Source organism: Typopeltis vanoorti, chromosome 6, assembly GCF_054136105.1.
Source record: "Typopeltis vanoorti isolate ZY-2024b chromosome 6, IOZ_Tvanoo_1.0, whole genome shotgun sequence".
Classification (NCBI taxonomy): Eukaryota; Metazoa; Arthropoda; class Arachnida; order Uropygi; family Thelyphonidae; genus Typopeltis; species Typopeltis vanoorti.
In genome coordinates this window covers 66952148-66980129 of record NC_143554.1, presented here as the reverse complement: position 1 = coordinate 66980129, position 27982 = coordinate 66952148, and the positions used below count along the sequence as shown (strand labels likewise).

Sequence of the window (27982 nt, the reverse complement as noted above, 5' to 3'; positions counted from 1 at the left end):
CTTGGGAAATGGAGTAAAACCAGGTTTAAAATAGCTTGGTATCTTTAACATTTATTATACCCAAGGTAAAATACTTTCTACATTTATATCTCCTCCTGAGATTTTTATTTAATAAGGTTAAAACACCTTATGGTAACTTGTTCTGGTAAAATACTTATATGCTCTGTATTACTAGCCTGGCTCCCACTGATGGGGGGGCTGGCCTTGAGAGGCTCTGCTTGGGGATAGGTTTTTGCCTGTCTCTGAGTAGGGCCACCACTGAGATTATGGCTCTGGCTGGTAGTGGGGTGAGCCTGCCACTGGGTAGAGCCAACGCTGAGAAGTTATTCTCGGTGCGGGGTGAGCCTGTCACTGAGTGGAACAACGCTGAGTTGGACGATCTTTCGACCACTATGGAGTGGTCTAGGGATCGTCCTAATTTTTAGAGAGGTCTTTACTTAAATACACCTCAATAAAAGTCGAAACCAGTCTGGGTAGTGGCCCCTTGCCTTTAATACAAAGCATCATACATCTCCTCCAGGAGATGTGCTTTGCATTAATGGTAAATATTAAGATTAGTGATCAGAGCTTATTCTACTTTTACCATAAGTTGCCTTGGTCTTGCACTTCGTGCAGTGTCAGCTAGACTTGCAACACTTGCAGGTGCAAACTTGACTTGTTTGTCTGTTTGCTTACTTGGGAAATGGAGTAAAACCAGGTTTAAAATAGCTTGGTATCTTTAACATAGATCTAAATGAGATAGCTAAAGATTATGATATGATAATATCAACAGAAAAATCAAAAACTATGGCCTTTAAAGGACAAGATCCAGCAATAACTAAAATAGTAATAGATAACAAGATCTTAGAACAGGTGAATTCATTTAACTACCTAGGATGTATGATCACATATGAAAATGAAAAAGATATAAATGTAAAAATCAAAATATTTAAAAGTAACAGGTGTAATTAACTCTATATTTAAACCAAACCTAGTTCAAAAACAAACCAAACAAAGTATATAATACATTAGCCCTACCAGTCTTATTGTATGGAAGTGAAATCTGGACAATAAAACAAAAAGACAAAGATTAATAACAGCAGAAATGAAGTTTATGAGAAAAACTGCAAAGTATACTCTATTTGATCACAAAAGAAATGAAGAAATTATGAAAGAATTAAACCACGAATCAGTAATAGAAAAAATTAAAAAATATAAACATAAATGGATGGAACACATTCAAAGAATGAAAATAGAAAGATTACCAAAACAAGCCTTAAAGTACAAGCCATTAGGAAAAAGAAAACAGGACGTCCTCTTCAACGATGACTTCTAAGGCGGGAACAGGCCACACTAGGCCTAAATCCTTGATATGCATGATGATGAAATAAAATTCCAACCAAAAAAAAAATCAAAGAAACAAATATCCAATTACAGAAACTACAGACATTAAAAATGCTTACAAAAAAGCTTCCACAACCACTTTACCAATATTAACTATATATAAAGGATGTTCATTATCACCACTTAGTCATCCAAACCAGACATATTACTCCTAATGGAACCTAAGCTGGCAACTTCATCAACTGCCATCCATCTTAAATGCCTGAACTACACCTTACATTTCCTTCGGCTAAGAGGGTTGTGCTTATGCCTTCATCAGCATTGATGAATACACAAGCTGATGAATATTCATCAGAACTGACTGACATCCCACATGAGAGAATACAAGCCCTCAAATCTCCTTGTGTGATCTGTAGCTCAAAATCTCTTTATTGAACTTTGCTCATTCATTTGATGGCTGTATTGTACTCCAAACTCTGACCTTTTTTTGACCACATATCTCTATAGCTGGATTTTAAGCAGTTGAACATAGTGAAGTCATCTTCCTTGGGGTCTTCAAACAGCTCAACTCAAATAGTTTTTCTTCTTTAATTCCAGTGATCAAATTGGAAAGACACTAGGTTTTTGCCATTAGTAACAACTTAAAAGAGATGGTCAGTCAAACCCACCAGAACACCAGCCAACCTTCATCTTTTTGCCACCATCTTAGACTCCTTAACAAGAGTTTTTCTTCCAAATATACCACATATATCACTTCTCCTCTTGGTAGGTGAAACTTAATCTTGACCACATTTTTTTACATATGAAACAGCCTTCGACGAGCCATTCTCAGTCTCCTCTGACATTACAAGGGTGCCAAATGAAACAACCTCCATGATTCTACTCCCCTTTCTCATGGTCTGACTACTATTTCTGTTTGACAGATTCAAACATCTACATAAACTAAAGAGCAGAAATAATTCTTAATGGAATGAAAGCCTTTATCTCTCATTCCACCTCAAATACCTAAATACTATCCAAACCATAGTTTTCCAACAACTGTACAAAGGCAATCTAAGAAAAATATTCAGCATACTACTTTTAGCCCACATACACAAGTGGTTTGAGAGCAAACTCCAGCAATGCACTTAACCTATATACTAAAGATCATAACAATTATATATATATATATATATATAAAATCTACATCTAATTTTTAAAGGGCCAAATACTTAAATTTCCCTCCTGTCCAAAGGGTTGTTAAGTCATCGAATCTCTTGCCAAGGCTGCTTGAGTATAACCTTTGTCCATCCATGTTTTCACAGCTCTCCCATCGAGATGATACCATTGTAACATCATTGAAGGCTGACTTATTAGTATCCTCTTCTCCTCTAACTCTTGCAAATATGCCCAAGTTTCCCCCTCCCCAAAGTAACTTCATCAAGAACTGCTCACCACATGCAACCTTGCATTTATCATCAGAGAGAAATAAGAAGAATCCTGGAAGATTCTGAAGAAAACACCAACAAGTCATCATGTTTTGATGGTATTCTTCTGTTATACTTAAAACTTGTAGTCCAGAGCAAATCTTACATCACCTCATCTGCTACTTTTCTACTACTATTAACTTTTCTAATCTAATTGTAATCAGAAAAACAAGCCTTCTTTCAGCCCATTCCAAAAAGAGGGTAATAAAAGCTATCCACTGCTCTTTCTTCAGCTTTCAAAAAATCCATGGAGATGGTCATCAACAGCCCACTTCTTCACGACTTGGAAGTCTACAAGCTAATTACAGATTAGCAATATGGATTCCTCCCACTCTTGATCCACAACTGGTTTCCTAGCCTTCATTACTCACCTCTAGACAAAAGAAAAGGAAAGGTTTAGGGAACCTCATATGGTGGTTCTTGACATTTCTAGGACATTTGATTTGGTCTGGCATAGAAGCCTACTCAGCAAACTACCATTTTGTAGTCTGTCTTCTACCTTTTTCAAATGGGCTGCTCAGCTTCTGTTCTTGCACTTACTGCATTTCATGGTACATGATTTCCTCTTCCCAGATTTCCCCTACCAGTGTAAGAGCATTCCACACCTCTATACTTCAAATCCTATTCATAGCTTTAATGATGACAGTACATTACATTCCTCATAGTTAAGGCAGCCAATGTCCTAAACTGTCTCTTTATTCACTGGAATGAGAATAACCTTATAGGAATTCCCCCTATAATTCCCCAAATAAGATTTCTATAAATAAGGAACCTAAAAAAAATTGGAAAAAAAAACAAGTTGAGATTAGGAATGGGACATATGGAAATTATAGAATGTAATAACTATGAAAATAGCACAGAAATCTTGGAAACATAAGAATATCTTCTTCTTCTTCTGCAACACATAAGGTAACAGGGTACTATGTATTGTAAATGAACTTTTATACATAGTAATACAAAGAACTGCAGATCAGCAGTCAGAATTCATGGAAAGAGAGTTTGGTGTTTTCAATTTAGTTCGTTATAACATAAAGGTAAGTGATATTTTTGCTCTATGTAGGTGATATATGTTCCAGGCTTTCAAGAATCCTAGCACATTAAATGGTTGTTGTGACAAATTTGGTACAAATGCAACAAACAATGACACTGAATTTTTTAAAAAAAATTCTGTGTAAGATATGAACCTTTATAAGGACTTTTTAAATGCATTCCAAACACAGTCTTAATTTCTCACAAGACAGATCATATATCATTTCCCTGTATTTTTGATATTACCCAATCAAAACATTATCAGATTTCTCTTTCTGGACTGAAAGTCCCATCCTTTACTACCACAAACATATCTCGGAACCTTCACCTTCAATAAACTTATGCATGTTTCCACTGGAGAAACTACTCATCTGAGTAACTTGTAACACTATAAATCCCAGATCTGCTCATAAACTTTAGGAATATTGATCACACATTTTGGGTGTGATGCACCTGAATCAATCTGATTGATTCAGGTGCATCATCATCAGTCTCATCATCATCATCATCATTATCATCAGGGATCATCAATCTGATTGATTGATGATCCCTCCCTCTCTCACAGTTTCATTCAAATCACTCCCTCAGAGACATTCAATTTTCTTCCTTCAATGCTATATAGAAGAGGGCAATTCTGATTGATTGATGACCCCTCTCTTGCAGATTCAATCAAACTGCTCACTCAGAGAATTCAATTTTCTTCCTCATGTCTCTTCTATAGGCACTTTCAAGAGTAGACCTTGCCACCATCATATCTCCTTCTTTCAAGACTGTAATAACAACAATAATAGCCATAAGATGCCAATCAACATGCATTTACTGTCCAGCTTCTCTTCCTACTCTTTCATTCCATTTGCCTCTGTTCTTTGGAACACCCTCCTCCAATGTCTTTCCCAAAGACTACAATCCTCAACTGTTCAAGAAATATATCAATGGATTCCTTCTTTTTTTCTTCTTATCCTCTTACCCACACAGAGTAAGAGATATAGGTCTTGTGACCTTTCATGTGCAAGTCTGATGCATATTAAAAAAAAAAAAATACAATGCTATTATCTAACTGCTCTTAATAATGTGGATTCTGACTATTTTTGATAAAATGAGTACTATGAAATAAATTGTTTTAATGGATATCACAGGATGAATAATATAAGGTCTTTTAAGATTTTGTCTCATCAGATGCAAATGGTAACGTTTTTATCACACACTATTTTGTTTTTCCCTTAAAAAAAAAAAAAAAAAAAACTTATGATGGGCATAACAGAGTCATTTCTTATATTTATCAACATGTCAATCTCTACTTACTGTATACAACTAATTTGATACTTACTCGGCCATGCCGATAAGATGGGTGTCAATATTTGGTTGACTCAGGGAGTGATACACTGCCAGTTTTGAAATATCCACTCCTTTTTCCTAGGAAAAACATGATTAACAGGTATTTGACAAAAAAAAAAAAAGTGAAAAACAGGCATTTAAAAAGTTTTCCTTTCTCTTAACCATCTACTTTATATCTTCAGATAAATAATCTTATCAAAATATATTAATTATTCATGATTATTTATTTTACCAAAATAATTCTTCATGCTGGTGTTCTACATGAAAAATGGTTTACTAAGCAGGAGCTTACTAATCTGTGCAAAGTGCATCATATGTGGGGCCTGATCACTATCTTAGACAATGGAATCATAACTACTTTAATTTTACATGTATCAATGGTTGAAGAAGAATTTTTTTTTGCACATTTAAAGTAAAAGTAGTTCCCAACTAAATGAGTTCATTTGTTCATAATGCACACTCATAAAGTGAAAACATAAGCAGGAATTTATTTCCCATAGATGTAATGTTTAAAACAGGGATTACATTCTCAACAATGAAATAATCATAGTAATGTTAAAGGTTAAAAAAAAAGTTTATACTTCAACAATATTTATTTATCCAAAGATATGAAAACATAGCTTTTAAAAACAAACAAATAAGTCCTCGCTTTCTTTTTTTATAAATTTCATGATAGCACACATAAGCAAACCAAGACAAGACAGTAAAAATGAAGAGCAACACAACCGCTCTTCATGTTATTTGAGTTAGCGAGACATTCTCATCTGTCTGAACAAACACATGCACCATAGAACTGTATTGTGGAAACATAACTACACAATATAGTTAGATATGTGCCTGGTTTAAAATGCTATATTTATGAATGTTTAGCATATATTTATTGCAGTTAATGTTCATTTTTTGATGTTGCTGATACTGGGAACTGCCTGTATATTATACATGACAAGAAATTATATTTCTTGTCAAGAGATTGTTGCTTTAATCCTTTACCCCAGCATAAGCAAAGCACATATGCGAAGCATCTTCAAAAGTGGAGATACTTCACTTGAAAACTTTATTTGCTGACACTTGGGTAAAGGATTAAAATGGCTTCCTTATCATTACCTAATCCTTCATGTTCTCCTAACAATTATAGCAGCGTGGCCTCTTAAACTGCAAATCCCTGTTAATGACTTGTTAACAGGGTATTCTACAAGGTTAACAAGATATTCCAAAATATTCTTGTAAATTTTATATATTGCATCCCATCCTCAATTTTCAAATGCTCCATAATGCTCCAATTACTAATTCCACTCATCATCATCATCAAATTCCTACCATGTACCCTCAAGGGGTGTACAGAATATGATAGTACTACATGAAAAATTTACATCATTATTAACTTCCTAATATACTTCTAAATAAATCCACTCCAAATCTTATATTTCTATCTGCTAAGGCATTTTTTACCGTATCATTACATCTACATCTTGGTCTTCCTCTGGGTCTTTTTTCCTGCCAACATGGCATAGAACATTCTGTTTAAGTGACCATATCACCTGAGATTAGCTCTGCTAACACATTCCTGGATGCTAACAATGCCAGGTTCTTTCCTAATATCCTTGTTTTTAATATGATATTGTCATTGATGCTAACCTGTTCATGTGCCTAATCTATCTCAGGACTCTCATATGCTCTCTAGTTAAGTGTTTTACTTCTGACCCAGCTCTCAGATCCATTAGTTAAAATTGGTTTGAACACTAGTATAGAGCTAATTTAGTGTTTTCACTAATTTCTCTGTTACTCCATATAAATTTATTCAATCATCTTCCTACCATGCCAGCTTTGTTGATTCTGTTGTCTATTTCCATATTTAATTTAACATCTTCACTAACAATCATGCCTAAGTAGCTGAAATGTTGCACTTGTTCTATAGATTCTCCATTAACAATGCAGTTGATATTTTCAATGCTGATGCCTATTTTCATTGTCTTTGTCTTTTTATTGCTGACCTTCATACCATATCTATTACAACAGTTATTCAATTTAATTAGAGAATCTTGCAGACTTGTAGTGGATTTATCTAGAAGTATAACATCGTCCACATAAAGCAAAGAGCTGACATAAACATCTCCAATTTTGATATCATGTTTAATACCACTTTCCTTCATAATGTGATCCATATAGATAATGAATAACAGGGGGATAATGTACATCCTTGTCTCACACCAGATTTAACATTAAACCATCTTCCTGTACTTCCTTCAATTCTAACTGCTGACTTACAACTCAAATAAAGACTAAGTATTGCTTGATATAATGCCCCATTCATGCCATATAACTGTAGCATATTGAATAGCTTCTCTCTTGGCACCTTGTCATATGCCTTTTCTACATCGACAAAACTTAAATACAGAACTTCGTTATATTCCCATGATTTTTCAACTATTTGTCGTAAAGTGAAGATCTGATCCTGACAGCCTCTATTTGGCCTGAATCCAGCTTGTTCTTCACCAAGCTTTTCTTCCACAATTCTTCTCAACCGTTTCTCAAGTATACTTGCATATATCTTACCAGGAACACTCAATAGGGATATACCTCTGTAATTCTCACATTGTTTTATTTCCTTTTTTATATATAGGTACTATGAGAGCTCTACTCCAATCACTGGGAATTCATCCCTCTGTCCAGGCATTCTGAACTATGCAGTGCAGCCACTGTAAGACTTTTACACCTCCATACTTGAGTATTTCAATTCGAATATCATCTACTCCTGCAGCCTTCCAACATTTCAGATCTTTGATGGCTTTTTCTACTTCAAGTATCTATGTGTATTCCTGACTGCATCCCTGTTGAGTGTTTTTTATTACTGTAATATCGCTGCTTGTTTTATTTAACAATTTATAGAAGTAATTACTCCATACTTCAAGGATATCTTTTTCTCCAGTTTTCATGTCACCTTTATCATTTCTAATTCCTTTTACAGCACTCTTTCCTCCATTTCTAAGCTTCTTCAACAACCTCCAGAATATTTTGCCCCCTTCTTGATATTTATTTTCTATGTTCTTGCCAAAGTCCTCCCATGACTTTTGTTTAGCTATCTTACATTTGTCTCTGTTTTTTCTAAGAGCACAAGGTGACTTATTTGCCAGGAATGTTTGATATGCTTTCTTCTTTTCCTTCACTGCCTTTTTAACTTCCTCTGTCCACCATGGAGTTCTGATTTTTCTATCCTTGCAGACAACCTCACCACATGCCTCTCTGGCTGAATCAATCAGGGTTTTCTTCAAGGCTTGCCACAGAATCTCCAAAAGTTTGGTTCCTGTTCTCAAATTCTTTCATTTTTTTCTTCCAAAATCTTTGTCTATTATAGTCTACAGTTCACATCTGAGAGCTTCTCAACTTTTATTTGCTTTAAAACTTTCTTATATGTTTTTCTTTTCAAAAAAAATTTCAGTTTTATCCTGCTCAAGACTAAATAGTGATCACTTCCAATTTCAAATTCTCTGTACACTCTGGTGTCCTACACCAGGGAGAAAACATCACCATCGACAATAACATAGTCAAAGAGACTTTTCTTATTTCTTGCCTCTTCTCTCCATGTGAATTTGCACACATTTTTATGTTGGAACATTATATTAGTAATAACCAGTCCATGTCCTGAGCAGAAATCCAACAAGTATTTGCCATTATTATTAGCTTTGCTCTTTTCTCCAAATTTTCCCAAAACATTTTTGTATGTCTGACAATCATTTCCCACTCTGCTATTTAGATCCCCAACAAGGACTAACTTTTCATTTTTCATTGTGTCAGTTGCTTTCTCCAAAGACTCACAAAATTCCTCCACTTCTACCTTAGCAGGACCTTCTGTGGAACAATAGGCACAAATATCAGTTCCCCATTCTGATATTTGCCTACATCACTCTACTTGAGACTGCCTGCCATTCGAGAAGATTAGCTTCATATTTAGTGTTGAATACACACAGAATACTGAGTGTGGCTACTCCTTTTCCTAGATTGTCATTGCCTGAATATAACATTTTGTATTTATTGCTTAGAACGATCTCACCAGCAGTTTTTGTCTTTTTTGTTTCAGTCATCCTATTATGTCAACTGGTACTTATCCAATTCCTCAGCTAGCTCCATTTCTTTGCCATTCAGGCTTCTTATGTTGATAGTACCAATCTTGAACTCTGGTGATGATGAGTTGGGGTGTGTTTCAGGATTTGTTCTCCCTGGTTTCCTGGTCAAAACAACGGGGCACTTGTTTAGCCAGGTGATGCCCCAGCTGGCATGAAATTCTGTCATGTTGTACCATTATTTTATATTTTGGTTTAAGCCAATAAGAATACAATTTTTTCAGCTAAATCCCAACTTGCTAGCCCATCCTCATTCATTCAGTATCCAGGATAAAGCTTAATGTCCAATATTTCATAATCCCTGGTCAGTTCTCTGCATTCCTTTAAAGGCTATGTGGAAATCTCCTCTCAGTTATACAGCTTTGACCCTTAAGTCCCACTAATTCCACTCATGTGTCAACTAAATCTGTCTATTCAAAATCTTCTTGCCAAATCTGTTTCACTACTCATAGCTTTGTATCACCTGCAAATAATTACATATCTCATTTAAGCCTCTTCCAATCTTATTAACATATAAAATAAACAATTTTGGCTCTGTAACATGTTTGGTTATGAGAATGGGTTGCCTGATAGCCAACCAATCTTATAATCAAATCATTAATCTGCTCCCAGTTTAAATACTACTTTGCCATGTAGCAATCAAAGACATCTATAAAGTAATGGCCACTCCCACTCTGTTATAAGGTTCAGAAAGATGGACTATCCCATCTATCAAAGACATTGTTGCAAAGTCTAAATAAGTGTATATTCATCTCTTTTCTCCAATACATTTGACCTTGTTGTAATACATAAATATTGGGTTGTTGCAAATGAAATGGCCGATTTTAAGGATGATTGAAAAAGAAGAGAATAAAAAGAAGAAGAATACCTGTTTAATCAAAGTAATCTCCACCAGCATCAATGCATTGTTGCCAACGTGTGGCAAGGTCATTTATACCGCATTTGTAAAAATCTGTGTCTCTGGAAGTGAAGTCCTCCACTGCCCAATAAATTGATGCGTCATTGGCAAAGCATTTCTTGGACAAAGAATGGCTCAAGTGCCAGAAAAAATGGTAATCTGTTGGGGAAATGTCAGGAGAGTATGGAGGATGAGGCACAATTTTGAATCCCAAATTGTTGATTTGCTGTATGGTTGACACTGCTGTATGTGGTCGGGCGTTATCCTGAAGCAATAGGACTCCATGTCTATTCACAAGTGCTGGTTGCTTAAGGCACAATTTGTTATGCATTTGCCTCATATCTGTACAATATCCAGCTGCATTTATCGTTTCACCTCGTGGAAGGAATGAGTAGTGAATAACACCAGCAGAAGACCACCATACAGTAAACATCTTCATTGGATGCAGAGGTGCCTTTGGAGTCCTTCCTGGAGCGTCTTTCACTCCCAACCACTGCGACAAATATGTACAATTGTCGTAGAATATTCACTTCTCATCCACAGTCATAATTCGTTGCAGGAACCTTTCTTCTTTACTTCTTAAGAGAGAAGAGCACACATCCAAACGGCATGCTTTGTTTTCATCAGTGAGTTCGTGAGGCACCCACTTGTCGAGCTTCTTTACTTTTCCTATCATTGCCAAGTGCTGTGAAACAGTTGAGAAGTGCACAGTTAGTGTCTGGGTGATCTCTCGTACAGTTTGTCGTGGATCTGATTCAATTAAATCCTTTAATTCATTCGAATCAATGGAGGAAGGATGATGGCCACAAGGTTCGTTTTGTAGCCTCAAATCTCCTGAGCAAAATTTTGCAAACCAACGGCGAGTGGATCTCTCATTAGTTGTTCCTCCACCGAATGCTTTATTGATGTTTTTTACTGCAGCTGCTGCAGAATTTCCCAATTTGAACTCATAAAGGTATATCAACCTTAAGTGACTGGGTTCCATGATTGACTTGATGTCGGTAGTATTCAATGTTTAATGTTCGTTGAATGAAACAAATACTACAATTGCATCACCCACGTGCGACGCTGTCACATGACATAAAAAATTTGCATATACCTCAGCGCTTGCTTTCTTCAGCAACCAGAAGAAACCTGACTGTCATTCAATGGCCATTTCATTTGCAACAACCTAATATATTACTAAACCACAACCTCCTACTAACAAACTCATGTTGATCCTCACGAAGAATCCTGTTTTTAATTCCAGTTCTGGATAACACTCACTAGCCTCTTAACCACAATGCCAGACATGCAGACTCACCTGTAATTTGAATTCTCAATCTTATGATCCTGCCCCCCCCCCCCCCCCCTGGTGAAATGAAACACTTTTATCCATTTCACTCAATTGGGATCCTCCTGATATTGCAAAGCTCTTGTTTTTCTTCTTTTCAAGGATTAGGCATTTGTCTGTTGTGGCTTTTTCACTGTCTTGTGGTAACAAATTTTTTCCGTCGTATAGTCTGCCCATAGTTGAGAAAACCATAGCTGGCATTTTGCCAAGAAATAGTTCACTTAAAAAACTAGAATGTTCATAAAAGGAAAACTAATTTTCTGACGTAATAACAAACATTCATCTCAAGAAATGGATTGATTACCCCATTATTGGAATGGATTTGCTTTCTTCTGCCATGTGCAGAAGTGTTGAGGGTTCTCTCATCTATGGTTGCAGTGCATCTATAAATAGATGCACTGCACTGTAAATATCTAGCTCTCTTCTGATGTCAATTTTTATATGGTCCAATTTTGTGCATTCTTTAATTGGTCTTAAAAAATCTAATTTCTGCAGCTTATATTTTACTTTCTTCTTTCTTTTTAACAGTCCATCCTTCTGAACCTTATAACAGAGTGGGAGTAGCCATTACTTTATAAAATTATAGTTGAGTTTCTCATCTTGTTTTTTTATTCAGTGTCCTTTTAATTGTTCCATGGATTTTCTGAAATTTCTTTATTATTATTATTATTATTTATATCTTTGCCTTTTAGATATGTTATTATATACCTAAATAATTAAACTGTGTCACCTGTTATTATATTCTATTATTTATTCTATTCTGTTCTATTGTTATTCCATTTTCTTCTATGTTATATTCTATTATTTTATTTTCTATGACTGTTTTTGATCTAACATGATCTCGACATTTAAATGCCATGACTTTTTTCTTTTGGAATTTTTAAATTGTATTGTTGGCTTGTTTAGTTTAATGCATAAACTGATTTTTTGAAGATTATCTTTTATTATTATTATTATTATAATATGACACCTCCAGGGAGTCCAAGGACTCATTGAGTGAGTGATGTAAATATTCTTTGCCATATTTCCTAAGCTCGGTATTTATGCCATCTAATCAAGTTGATTTTCTATTTCTTGATACCTTTATTGCTTCTTTCAGTTCTTCCAATTTTATTGGTTCTATATCAGCATTGATTTCTTCATTATTATTTTCTGTGATTAAATTTGGATCATACCATAAATTCTTATAATGTTTTTTCCTTAATATTTTGTAGGCTATGTCTTGTCTTCCATGCATGTCCAAATGGGATACAAATCGCTCCTTCAAAAATATACAAAAGAAACAGAAGAAATACAGCAATCCCTCGATTAATGCGATTCCGATTAGTGCATTTTCGATTAGTTCATCATTTTTTTTCTATACTCAAATTCGATTAGTGTGCCTATATACTCGTACATCTTAAAAATAAATGTTACAGATTTTAAAAATTTTCTATCTATACATTTTTTATGGCTAACTATTTTAAAAAATCACTCACCATGATGAAATAATTTAGTTACCGATTTAAAACATTTTACAAAGTTATTTTTAATGGCATCCTACACTATTTCCATGTACACTATGTTCCAAATTTATGCCAAAATTCATGTCTACTAATTACATAGCATTTTGATGATCATATCTTGTGCCTCCTTTTGCAATTGATCAGTTTCCTTACGTCTTTTTTTTTTATTTTAAAGTATTTTCTCAACCTTTCATCATGAGTAAAAAAAGTGGAGGTGTGAAAATGATTCAAAAACCAATCTCGTTCGAAGAAAAATTTGAAATAACAAAGAAAATGAACAAGGCAAGTCCACAGCAAAGATAGAGATAGGACAAGAACACAAAATGGGTTATATAAATTGGTTATACTATAAATTAAAGATAACAAGAAATTATATACTTGGTGTAATCCTTTATCCTAGTTGCACCTGAAGTATTTTCAGGACTGGGACAACTTGTGGTAAAGGTGATATGACTTCACATCACTTGCTTTAGTATCCCAGAATGCAAAGCATATCTCTTTGCAGACATGTATAATGCTATGCATTATGGGAAGGGTCACTACCATAACCGGTTTCAACCTTTATTGAGCTCTCATCAGTGGGAGCCAGATGTGCTTTGCATTATTGGATGTGATGTATGGGGCAAGTGATGTGAAGTCATACTACCTTTACCACGAGTTGCCCCAGTCCTGAAAATACTTCAGGTGCAAATTTTGTTTTCTTACACTTGGATAAAGGATTAAGCCAAGTATATAATATCTTGGTATCTTTAATTTATAGTATAACCAAGTGGAAAAACTTTCAACAACTAACTATGTCTAATCCAGAGTATTATAATAATAAGGTGTGACACCTTTTGACAACTCGTATAGGAAAAAATATGACTTCAGTGGGAGCCAGACCCAGAGGTGAACTGGCTCCCACTGATGAGACCTCAACAAAGGTCGAAACTCACTACCATAACCATACTACCATAACATGGTAGTGACCCTTCAAAGATGTGCTTTGCATTATGAGATACTATGGCAAGTGATGTGAAGTCATACCACCTTTACCACAAGTTGCCCCAGTCCTGAAAATACTTCAAGTGCAAACTTTGTTTGCTTACACTTGGATAAAGATTAAATTAAGTATATAATTTCTTGGTATCTTTAATTTATTTGACATTGAGCTAACTGCCACCTCTTCACTGGATGAAGAGACTTAGGCGTATTAAGACAAGGTATTACAGCTGTTATACAAATTGAATAAGAATTCAGCATAGTGATTGGTGAGATATCAGCACATGTGCTAAAAGAGTGTTCAGCTGAGCTAGCTATTCCTTTTGACCAGGCTGTTTAATATATGTCTGGGAACAAGGAAGATTCTGCAGGAATGGAAAGAATATATGGTCATTCCATTGCACAAACCAACTATCAACATATCATTGCACAAACCAACATATCCAACTATCAACAAATTGGTTGATAGTTGGATATGTTGGTGCAAAGACCAACATATCCAACTATCAACCAATCAGCATCTCAGGAGTGGTGGTGAAGATTTTCGAAAAATTGGTTATGGCTCGCATTCAGAAATAGGTTGATAGTGAATCTCTACTTTGCAATGAGCAACACGGGTTTACTAAGGGAAGGTCATGTTTTAGCAACTTGCTCACATTCTTTAACAATGTTACCACTGAACTAGACAAGGGTAATGGAGACACCATGATACTTTTGTAATTTGTATTAAAGAATGTTAGCGTGGATAAGACGATGGCTGACTGACTGACAGATATCTAAAAATAGTATATGGCAGCTGCGAGTATGCAAGATTTAAAAGGAAACCAGCTGTGTACTACAAGGTTCAGTGATCGGTCCACTGTTATTCAATCTGTACATTAATGATATTGGGAAGGATTTGACAAGCGACATACAACTATTTGCTATGATTCAAAGATAGGTTGAGTAATCAGGCATGCTGCTGATATGCAGTACTTGCAGAATGATTTGAATAGGCCGGAATTGTGGCATGGGAAAATGGATGTCAGTAAATGCAAAGTCATGCACTTTGGCATGATTCCAATGTTGTATTATATTGGTGGAGTTATGCTAGAAGAAACTGATGAGGCTAGGGATCTTGGAGTATTAGTAGGTAGGAAGTTGAAGTTCAGGGGCCATGTAGCAAAGATTGCAAATACAACTTGAAAGATAATTAGCTTTCGAGTTGTATTTGCAATGCTGAAACGAATGTTCATGTAAAGATAAGGATGTCATTTTGCCACTTTATAAGGCCTTGATAATACCTCACTTGGACTATTGTGGTAGGTCTTGTCTCCTGGTTTCTGTTATGATTCTGATATAGTGCAGAGAGTGCAAAGGAGAGAGTTAAAAATGATATCAGGATTGTGGAATACTGATTATGAAAACAGATTGAGAATTTGTAGACTGCAGACACCAGTTTCAACCTCAATAAAGGTCGAAACCGGGGTAGTGACCATTACCTTAATGCATTAGCGTCATACATCTCTGCAAGGAAATGTGCTTTGCATTAGGGGAAAATTCTAAGGAAAGTGATCAGAGCTTACTCCACCTTTAAAAACAAAATAAATATATTTCTTTTGTTTCCTTTGTATGTTTTTGAAGGGGTAATTTGTATGCCATTTGTTGTTTTTTTTTATTTCATTTTCTATATTTGTTTTCCAAATTTTTAATGTTTTTTTCTTTCCAAGTACTTCAACGACTGCTTCATGAATTATCTTTATTAAAGTATTTCCATTCTTCTTCAATATCTTCAGTGATTTTGGCTTCTTTTAGATAAGCTGTAATTGTGATTGTTATAGCATGTTTAATGCTGTCTTCTTGTAATAAATATATTTGCTCTATTTCTTAATTTTTAATATTTACTTTCTTTCCTCATTTTGCTAGTATTTCTATTTTAGAAACTTCTGAGTAATGATCTGAAAAAATTTCACTTTCTCTGGGAAGATTATGGGAGGAGACCTAAACACAGTCTTTTAAGGAATGTGGAGAACCGACCAGAGCTTCTGACCTAATGTCCAATCCTCAACCCTCTCATGGTGCACAATGTTAGGTATCTACCTGGATACTGAAAAAATGAGGATGGGCTGGAAATTTGGGATTTATCCGACCAAATTGTATTCTTACTGGTTTAAACCACAATATAAAATGATGGTACATGACAGAATTTCATGCTGGCTGGGGGGGACAAAGTGGAAATTATTTCCTTCCGTCCCTCACGAAGACTCCGATAGGCATCATCACGAACTGACCAATGAGTAGGCGAAGGACGTTTGATTACTTTTGCAGAAGTTTCCAGGTGCTTTGTTAGAACACTCCACCAATGTGTTGAAGATGTGAAAAATACGTACAGTTTCTGAAGAACATCAAAAAATGCGGAAGAGTACCGACAGGATTCGGCAGTGCAAGTACCAATTAGAAATAGAGAATGTCCAGTGCACGGTGCGAATTCTGCCAATGGATTTATTTCAAGAATTCTTGCTTACAGTCCTGTGTACCTGACTGACATGTTACTAGCATTATCATATTGTCTGCCCTCTGCAATTTGCTACATCAATTCCAAGCTTGTTTAGCAAAGTCAAAACCACCTCTTGTAACTCTTCAGATTTGTGACTTGCGTTAGGAATGAAACGCAAGAAACACTCCACAGGAGTTCCATGTTCTTTCACATATCGTACAATGAAGGACAGCTGATCAACATGAGACAAGTCTGATGCTGAGTCAACACTTATGGAATAGAACTTAGCTATTTTAAGTTCTTCCACAATAAATTTGACCACTTTCTCGCCCATTATTTTAATAAATTCCTCATACGTGGCAAAGGAAAGATAGGAAATGGAACTTTTCCTTTTTTCCCGTTTTTGGTAATGTGCTCAGCAAGAAAGGGATCAAATTCACTAATTAACTCTAGACACATCATTACATTTCCATTATGCACAGAACCAAAAATGTCATCCTTTCCTCTCAAAGGTAAGTCTTCTACTGGCCAACGTTTTTACGACTGCAACTACTCGTTTTAACACTGCCTTCCAGTACTTAATTTCTTCTTCCAGTTGCCGAGTTATTTATAAGTCAATTCTACCTGCAAGATTTGCTCTTTGTTTCAAAGCTATCAGACAGTTCATATGACTAGTTGCTTTCTTGTGATGACTCACTCATGCTTCTGCATTTTTCCAGTCATTAAATCCACTGACAAAATGACTATCATCAGCTCCCCACCACCAAAAAGGCAACAAGGTGCACAGAATATCTTTCTGGTACTAGGAGAGTAAACAAGAAAATCTCTTATTATTTTTTTGTCATTAATCAGATTTATCTCAATGAGTTTCTTAGAAACATGTCTTACTTTGTCAGGATAAGCTCTTTGTGATTTTGAAAGATCACTGTCTAAATTTTGTGGAAACCCGTTAAATGCAATATACTAGCGTGTTACGTCATTTAGAATGCACTCAGCTGGGTCATTACTCACTATCACCTGGTTGCCAAATTGTTGGGATTTGTTGTAGGCAAGTATTTTGAAACAGATTCAATTTCCGTCTCCTTAACCACTTCTTGTTCTTTTTCCAAATCACAATTACTATTAGCAGATACCGACGAAAAAAAAACTGACCTTGTCTTTGATGGTTTAAAAATTTAAATAGTAATTTAAAACATGCAGGAAGTATCAGAATGATTTACTCAATTTATAACTTTTTAAAAGCAAAACAATAAAACCATAATTACCTCCACTCTGATGACAACATAAGACAAGGGCACTGAAAACTCTAAAAAATAATTTCAGATTTAGCACGTCTTAACTGCCACAAAGCGATATCAGGATTCTGAAGTAAAGAGTTGAAGTAAGGGCAATAATTAACAATCTTAATTTGAATTCGAAATAATAAAGAAGGAAAAGTTGTTACAGTTAGTAAGAATAATACCGACACAAAATTAATTAGCAATCTCTCCTGACTGTGATCCCTATTGCCTTTGTTTCAAGTTACCGACAACAGTACAGTAGCTTTCTGTGCATGTGTCTCAGTCTGTATGGTTATGCAGAATCTGATTACATGCCAATATGCTTGCAGAATAAACTTACACTGAGGAAAAGAAAATATTTCTCTACTTATGAATAGATGCAGCATATAAGGAACATGTTATAATTACAAAAATGAGAGCCCGAAAATTTCTGCCCCCCCCCCCCCCCCCCCCCCAAAAAAAAAAATTGCGGCTCTAGGCCCAGGCCTATACGGCCTATACCTAAATATGCCACTGGCTGCACTGCATAGTTCAGAAGGCCTGGACAGAGGGATGAATTCCAGACGATTGGAGTAGAGCGCTCATAGTACCCATATATAAAAAGAGAAATAAAACTGAATATGAGAATTACAGAGATATTTCCCTACTGAGTGTTCCTGGTAAGATTTATGCAAGTATACTTGAGAAATAGTTGAGAAGGATTGTGGAAGGGAAGCTTGGTGAAGAAGAAGCTGGAATCAGACCAAATAGCTGTCAGGATCAGATTTTCACTTTATGACAAATAGTTGAAAAATCATGAGAATATAACAAAGATCTGTATTTATGCTTTGTAGATCTGAAAAGGCACATGACAAGGTGCCAAGAGAGAAGCCATTCAAATCACTACACTTATATGGTGTCAATGGGGCATATCAAGCAATACTTAGTCTTTATTTGAGTTGTAAGTCAGCAGTTAGAATTAAAGAAAGTACAGGAAGTTGGTTTAATGTTAAATCTGGTGTCAGACAAGGATGTACATTATTCCCCCTGCTATTCATTATCGATTTGGATCACATTATGAAGGAAATTGTATTAAATCTGATATCAAAAATGGAAATGTTAATCTCAGCTCTTTATTTTATGCAGATAATGTTATACTTCTTCTAAATAAATCAAGTACTAGTCTGCAAGATTCCCTGACTAAATTGAATTGATGATTGTGATTTTCCCTTTCAGTAGTTTCCGACCATAGGTGACTTTGTAGACATTGTCCACTAAGTCTTCCCGGTGAGATTTATATAGGGTAGTTCACCATTGCTTTCCCCAACTCACCAATTTTATCCTGGCTTAGGATCAGCATATGGCTGGGACGTATTCATAACTGCAATCCAGGTGTGTTCACGGGGATTGCAGTTATGAACAGGGCCCAGTTTGCCTATTCTGGGGGATGAAAAACCCGAGTTTCCAAGTGAAAAAGAGAAATAGCCTACATAATGTCTGAATCACAGGTGAAGCTGCAAGTGCAGATAAGGTGGCTGGAAATTATCCAGAGATTTGAAGACAATTGTGGAAAAGGGGGGGGGGGGAACTATTGTGACCAACAAATATTTAATGTCGATGAAACCAGCCTTTTTTGGAAGCAAATGCCTTGCAAAATCAGAGAAATCTCAGCCTGGTTTTAAGTCGCAAAGGACAGAATGACTTCTATTAGGCGGCAATGCCAAAGGTGATGTGAAGTTAGAACTCACGGTAGTTTATAGGTCACAAAATCCTAGCCCCCCCCCAAAGGCATTAATCAAGCTTCCCTCCCGTTATTTGGAAGTCTAACAAGAAAGCATGGATTACTAAAGATTTATTTGAAAGATTGTTCACAAGTTATTTTTGTCCAACAGTTGAGAATTTTTGCAAACAAAATAATCTTGATTTTAAAGCTCTGCTTAATTTAGACAATGCATCTGGTCACCCCTTCTCGTGATTCATTGTGTGAGAACATTAAAGTAATATTTTTACCGCAAAATACAATTTTTCTCATACAACCTATAGATCATGGGATTATTGCAACCTTTAAGGCATACTACCTGAGAAGAATGTTTAATCAAGCAATAGAAACAACATATGGAGAGAATTCTGGAAGAAATTTAATGTCAAATTTGCTATTAAAGTAATATTTTTACTGCCAAATACAACTTCTCTCATACAACCAATAGACCAGGGGATTATCGCAACCTTTAAGGCATACTACCTGAGAAGAACATTTATGTACAGTAATAATAAAACATATTTTGAATATAAATTTATTATTCTACTTCTTAACAAAGAATTCAGCTAATGGTTTGGCAAGAAGCAAGTCTGAGAAGAAAATTAATGTACAGTCAGCAAAAAGAGATTTTACAGAAACAATTTTAAAATATTTTTCATACAATCTAAGTTTTTAATCAATGCTTAGAGACTAACCCTGATGAAGAAAGAAGCAGTAAAATTTGCAGGAGAAGAGGCAATAGGGCCATACAATCAGTTGTGTATGAAAAAAAGAAAAAGAATGCCTGCCAAACTACATTAGCTCAATTCTTTGTTAAGAAGTAGAATAATAAATTTATATTCAAAATATGTTTTATTGTCTTTCAACTTCATGGTTTTCCTTTAACTAGTCCCTGAGACATACCCTAATTCTTTTATATAAAAAATTAAGGGTCAAAAAAGAAATCTGAGGAACGAATTATACTTTTTCCCATAGGTTATTATATTTGATTAATATGCCCATTTTAAAGCACGCATTAGACACATTAATCGAGGGATTGCTGTACATTATCCTCTCTCTTTCTCACTTTTTTTTATGTCAAGAGGAATCATAAAACTCACTATGCTAACTAATCTTTAAAGGTACCTGTGACATGACTATAAACAATAAATTACACGATAACCACAGTAATGAACTTTAATGAAATGAAAGTACAGATATTTTGTACTGAAAATAACAGTACATCATCAGTGTGTAGAAACAAGAAAATCAAAGGAACGGCAATACAAAGTGCATCCATCAGTCAGTGGTTTACCAATTAAAAACTGTTGCTGTGTGCTAGAAATAAGTTCACATGAGATAATTTCCCAAATTTTTTGGGGAGAGAGACAATCGTTCCGATTCAGATTTGGCCCATGTAAAAGGGCTTTGCAACTTTTTTTTGAAAAGGCGTTCATATTTAAACCTGCTTCTATGGAGAAGACAAGTTTCATCCCACTGGATACTGTGTTTAGTGTCAATACTATATTGTGCCAGACCAGACTTTTGAGGTTTCATGTATTCAATATAATATTGATGTTCATTAATTCTTTCTACCACAGAACGGCCTGTCAGCCCTAAGTATGTTAGATTACATTCACAAGGTACTTGTAATGCCAGCTAATGATAGAGGTGATAGTTTGTGTTTTGTAGATCGCAACAAATGAGAAATTTTGTTGATATGAAAATATGTGGGAATGAGATGATACTTCTTCAAAATTCTACCAATTGGCTCACAGATTCCAGAAATATAAGAGATTGGAACCCTTTAGTCTTTTGAAGAATCCTCAATTGTTGAAACATGGGAGTCAATTATCTGCTGGATTTGATTAGGGTTGTAACCAATGGTGGCCGGTGAAATTTTAAACGGGGGTGCTGCCTATACAAAATAAAAATAAAAAAAGAATTATATTTATTAATAAATTGGTTACTGATTAGGAAAAAAAGAATTTTATTTTATTTTTTGTATAGGCAGCACCCCTACTTAAAATTTCACCAGCTGCCACTGGTTGTAACCATTAAATTCCATTAACATTTTGATAGTGAGAAGTTCTTGTAAGCTTGAAAGAGAGGAGCATACATTATGTGCTCTATTAATTAAAGACTTGATAACACCAATTTTTTCTTGAGCAGTGTGATGAGCAGACTTTTGATGAATGTATCTGCCAGTAAAGGTAGGCTTTCAATAAACACTGGTTGATAAATTACTGGACGCTGTGCATGTGAGAAGGATGTCCAAGAATGGTGAACTAACAGCCTTTTCTTTTTTCCATGGTGAAGTATCATCTCATTCGCACATATTTTCCAATCAACAAAATTTCTCATCTATTGCCATCTACAAAAGACAAACTGGCACCTCTATCATTAGCTGCCATTTACCAGATACCGTGTGAATGTAATCTAACAAACTTTGGAGAAACAGGCTGTTCTGTGGATAAAAGAATTAATGAACATCAATATTATATCAAATACATGAAACCTCAAAAGTCTGGTCTGGCACAACATAGTATTGACACTAAACACGGTATCCAGTGGGATGAAGCTTGTCTTCTCCAGAGAAGCAGGTTTAAATATGAACGTCTTTTCAAAGAAAGTCGCAAAGTTCTTTTACATCGGCCAAATCTGGATCTGAACGATTGTCTCTCTCCCAAAAGTCTGGGAGATTCTTATCTTATGTAACCATCAAAAATAGTTTTTAATAATATTATTTTATTAATATTAATTTCTAGCACGCAGCAACAGTTTTTAATTTGTAAACCACTGACTGTTGTAAGTACTTTGCATTCCTGTTTCTTTGATTTGCTTGTTTCTACACACTGATGATGTACTGTTATTTCCAGTACGAAATATCTTTACTTTCATTCTATAAAAGTTAATTACTGTGATTATCATGTAATTTATTGTTCACTATACTAACTGTTATGCTCTGCTTTGTTAACCTGATCATTAATTGTTTCAGTTTTAGTTCACATAATCAGTGAGTAAAAATAAAAAATACACTAAAATGCTATGACAGTTTCGAAAATAAGGCAAGTTTAATTTAGCACCATGATGTCTTTTTTTAACAAAATATTGCTTAGGATGAATTAGTATTTTATTTCTACATCCACTGTGCAAGTATTTTTTTTAGCGTAATTCATTATCATCATCATTTTCCTGACTGGTGTCCCAAGGGGTGTTCAGGTTACTATGACAGCACTGCATGATTAAGTTTACATTATCATTAATCTATCAACATTTTCCTCCAAATCAATCTATTACTTGTGAACACTCCAATATTATCATAGCTAACATTTTGTGCTTCTAAGGCACTTCTGACTGAATCAATCCATCTAGACATTGGCTTCCTCTGGGTTTCTTTTATATTATTATTATTACATCACACCTCCAGGGAGTCCAAAGACTCATCAAGGGAGGGCATCTACTCTACAACTCTTTGTCTCACTACTCCACCAACCTTCATTATCTAACACCAATGCCATCTACTGCCGACTACCACCACTAGTACTTTCACAGACAATCATAACATCCATGCCCACGGTGTGATTTGAACCCGCAGCCTTTTGGCTGGAGAGCGGATACACTAACCACTCGGCCAACCAGGCCGGCAAACTTTTCTGCACCTTTTCATCAAACACCTGCTGCTTTATTAACCTTTCCTCACCCATTCTAATGAAGTTGCTACACCACCTTAGATTAGCTCTGTTGGCACATTCTTGAATGCTAATAATATCAAGTTCCTTTCTAATTCATTTTTAATATGATTCTGCCATTGATGTCATCAGTTCACTCCCCTAATTTTACTCAAAACCCTTATATGGGTGGTCTCTAGTCTTTGATCAAGTGCTTTATTTCTAATCCAACTCTCAGATCCATAACTTAAAACTGCCCTGTATACTGCTAGTTTGGTGTTTTGGCTAATTTCTTTCTTATTCCATATAAATTTATTCAGCTGGCAACCCACCATACCAGCTTTGCTTATTCTGTTGTCTATTTCCAGATTTAACTTGCCATCTTCAATAAAAACTGTGCCTAAATAGCTGAAATATTTTCAATCTTGGTCTTTTTATTGTCGATTTTCATGCCAAATTTATTACAACTGTTATTCAATTTACAGAATCTTGGAGACTTGCACTAATAGTGTTCAGGAGTACATCATTTGCATAAAGCAAAGAGCTAAGTTTAAGATCTCCAATTCTAATATCAGGCCTAATGCCACTTTCTTTCATAATATGCTCCATATAGATAATGAATACGAGTGGAGATAATGTGCATCCTTATCTTACCCCTGATTTTACATTAAACCATCTTCCTGTATTTCCTTCAATTCTATCTGCTGACCGAAAACTTAAATACAGACTAGGTATTGCTCTGTATAATGTTTTCATCATCTCATATAATTGTAGTGTTTTGAAAAGCTTTTCTCTGAGTACCTTGTTATATGTCTTTTCCAGATCTACATAAGTTAAGTTCAGATCCCTGTCATATTTCCACGATTTCTCAACTATTTGTCTTAAAGTGAAAATCTGATCTTGACAACCTTTATTTGGTCTGAACCCAGTTTGTTCTTTTCCAGAACCCCTTTTCGAATATGTTTGCATAAATCTTACCTGGAACACTTAGTAGAGAAATTCCTTTTTATTCCCTTTTTTATAGATGAGTACTATGAGCTCTACTCCAATCATTGGGAATTTGGCCTTCTGCCCAGACCCTCTGAATTGTGTAGTGTAGCCACTGCAAAACTTTTATACCTCCACACTTAAAGATTTCTGGTCGAATATCATCTGCTCCAACTGCCTTTCGACATTTCAAGTTTTCGATGGCTTTTTCGACATAAAGCATTGATATTTACTTCTCTTTGCGTTCCTCCTGAAAATTTTGTAGTACGTTCGTTTAACAGTCTTTCAAAGTAATTACTCAACACAACTAGGATATCCTTATCTTCAGTTTTCATGTCACCTTTATTACCTTTGATTCCTTTTACAGTACTCTTTCCTCCATTTCTAAGCTTCTCCAATAGCCTCCACAACATTTTACCACCTTCCTGATATTTATTTTCCATACTCTTACCAAAATCTTCCCATGACTTTTGTTTTGCTACTTTTACATCTAGCTTAGGTCACTTACATTTTTCTATGTATTCTTTTAGGGCATCTGCTGACTTATTTGTTAGGAACTTTTGATATGCTTTCTTCTTTTTCAGGGCTGCTTCTTTAACTTCTTGTGTCCACCATGGAGTTCTTATTTTTCTATCCTTGAAGAGAATTTCATCACATATCTCCCTAGCTGAATCAATCATTGTCTTAAGCAGATAAAAATCCTATGTTGTTATATAGCCAGTAAATGAAACTCAAGATCGAGAACTACGATCTATATGAGTTTCAATGCCGAAACTATCGCCGAAGGCAATTCGAAGCAAAGGTGGAGCAAGCTCCCTCACTATTCTTGATATTCTCTCATAATGTAAAACACAGCTCCTAGGAGATGTAATACTGTCATTACATTATGAGGAGAGGTCACTACCCAGACCGGTTTCAACCTTTTTTGAGGTCTCATCAATGAGTAGGTAGACCTGGAAGATATCAAAGCTTAGTGAAAAGAACTTACATACCTTCACTATACAAATGCCATAAAGGTGTGTTTATATTTTGTAATTAAAATGAAAATCCAAACGTCTAGTTTTCTGGCAACTTAATAGAATTAATTTCTATTAAGTTGCCAGAAATTGTATCCTGAATTGCCTTCGCCGATAGTTTTTCGGCATTGAAACTCATATAGATCGTAGTTCTCGATCTTGAGTTTCATTTACTGGCTATATAACAACATAGGATTTTTATCCGCTTAATTTCTATTAAGTTGCCAGAAAACTAGCCGTTTGGCTTTTCATTTTAATTACAATCATTGTCTTCTTTAGAGTTTGCACTGAGACTCCAAGGTTTGGTTCTTGTTTTCAAACTGCTGCAATTTTTTTCAATAATGTTTGCATAGTGGAGTCTACAAGTAAAAGTGCCAACTTTAATTCTTTTTAAAACATTCTTATATACTGTTCTTTTCAATGTGATATCCATTTTTATCCTGTTTAGTACTAAGTAATGGTCACTTCCAATTTCAAATTCTCTGTATATTCTTGTATCCTGAACCAGCCTTATGATATCACTATCAACAATAATGTAGCCAATGATGCTTTTCATTGGCTACATTATTGTCTTTAGTGTAATTAGAGGAAGAATTAAAATTCTGAATAATATTTCTATCTTGCGAGTTATCTAAGGATAATTACACAGCTTCTTGGATGGCTACTACTTGGTGATTGTCAATGAATGAGCAAAGAAATGACAAGTGAAAACACTCCAAACTTTTAAAATGAAGAGGATATCTTTCTCCAGACTGTTTATAAAACAAGGTTTTTATTTCACTTTGAATTTTTATTTTAAACTGTGCATTCTTCTAGTGTCAGAAGTTGATGAAAAATTCTTTAATTACTTACATGACAAAATTTTGCTGCTTTACTGCAGGGATCCTTGATTTGTTTTGTACAAGGATGCCAAGAAGGCAGCTCCTGGTCTGTTAGTATTCCCATGCCTAGAATGGCTGCATTGATAATTCCAACATTTTTTCCCTAGTGAAGATATGGAAATTAAACACAGAGTAATATGCTATTTTAATTCTTGTATCATTAGCTTATCAGGTGAATAAACATAATGCATTATTATAATCATAGAAGATGAAAATGAAACTACACTCTACTGTTTTGCTTCATTAAAAGTTTATTTCTAATCATGTACAAACAGTTTACAAAGGCATATAAATACCCATGTATGTGTGTGTGTGTGTGTGTGTGTCCATATATACACATACACTCTGGCTTGCAGCAGTAAAAACAACCATTTTAGTTATAAAGTTGGATATCTAAGGCAAGAAGATAACAAAAGTTTTTTTTTTTTTAATTACAAGTGCATCAAGAAAGTTATAATTAAAAAAAAAACAATGAAGGGATGACAAGTGAAAATACTGTAAGATTTCTGAAGGAATCTTACAGAAGACAGCATATATTTTACATCTAATTATTTCACTTTCTTCTGTCTCCAATACAAAAGTTGACCTTTCTTTGCATCTATTAAGGATAAGATTCGTTCGTGGTTTCTTCTGTAAGTTTACAGAATTTCGTATTCATGTATTTTGAATTATTATGACAAACCAGCCATTCTACACATAAGATATGTTAATACATCGTTTCAATAATTAATGGTATGGAAATAATCCAAGAGAATCATAAAAAAAATATACTGATTCAGCTTCTACTAATGACAGTCTATTTAAAACACACTATAATTGTTACAAAATGCTATTGCATTATTATGATTGAACTGATTCAGTTGGTTTCTCCTCACTAAAAATGTAAGTGCATTGTTAGTGAGGAGAAACATCAATTTTTAGCCAAAGAAGATCTGGAACTAAGACTATGTATATTCGTAAAATGAATCTGGAAGGCTTCAGGACATTTGTTCTTATCTGCATGTACCTGCTTCTCTTTGCTTGATTTTTCATGGTTGTTGATTAAATGAGTTGAAATTGGGAGCAACATATACTATACAGTAAGAGATTCTTTATGGCCAAGTAGATGGAGAATTTTATCCAACTCCTCCGAAAATCATGACCTTGGCAAAGCCTCCACATACACTATCTGGACTCCTTCCTAACACATCTGGCAGAATAGTGGTAGCAAGATTATTAGTTAGTTGACCATGAATCCTCCTAAAGAGTTACTGGTATACTTTCAGTTGAATATCTTATTTAATCACCAGTGTGTGGAATAACTGTTTTAAAGTTGTACTCTAAAAAAAAGAAGAATTGTTGGATCTTTCTATGATGTCTGATATAATTCTGAAAACATCAATCATGTTGCATGCTGTTGACAGAAAAAATGAAAGAGGGAATAATTGTATTTGCTTTGTAATCAAACATGGTTTTTGGCTACTTCAAGCTTCCAATAAGCAAAGATGTGGTGTTACACTGGTAAGTGAAACTATCTACCACCTAGTAATTCCTAGTATCTATGCAGGTTTGTCATTTCCTCTGAGGAATGTGGTTGCTGCAACTTGATCACTACCAACATTAGGTTACTCTTATAGTTTCCTTCAGTCTGATCCTGTTGGTTAGGGGGCCATATCTAGGGCTACTAACAGGCCCACCAACATGAGGCAGAGGAATTTGTTGCTGCTACCACAGTGGTAGCAGCAACAACTCTTTTAGGCTCATTTAGGTTTGTTTGTTTTACAGACATTAAAAAAAAAAAAAAAAAAAATCCAAGAAAAAACCATGCGACTTCATTTTGAAAACAGTTAACCTACCTTCAGCAATTGAAAAGCCTTTATAAAATGCTACTTATGTCTTTCTGACTAAAGTCATTATTGTTATTGATTACATTACTGAACAAGGGAAAGGAGGAGAAAGAAGACAAGAAATAAAGATGTTTAATCAT

The 27982-nt window shown here is 35.0% G+C and overlaps 1 protein-coding gene across 1 annotated transcript in view; it reads right to left on the bottom strand.

Annotated features, from left to right (window-relative positions):
• The window catches only part of LOC150105506 (uncharacterized), a 226707-nt gene that overhangs the window by 36431 nt on the left and 162294 nt on the right, over positions 1-27982 (bottom strand). The window contains exons 7-8 of the mRNA XM_090394222.1: positions 25988-26119; positions 5146-5231 (exon numbers count right to left, since the gene is read on the bottom strand). Coding sequence (XP_090250348.1) covers positions 5146-5231; positions 25988-26119 — 218 coding nt within the window. The remainder of the gene's footprint in view (positions 1-5145; positions 5232-25987; positions 26120-27982) is intronic.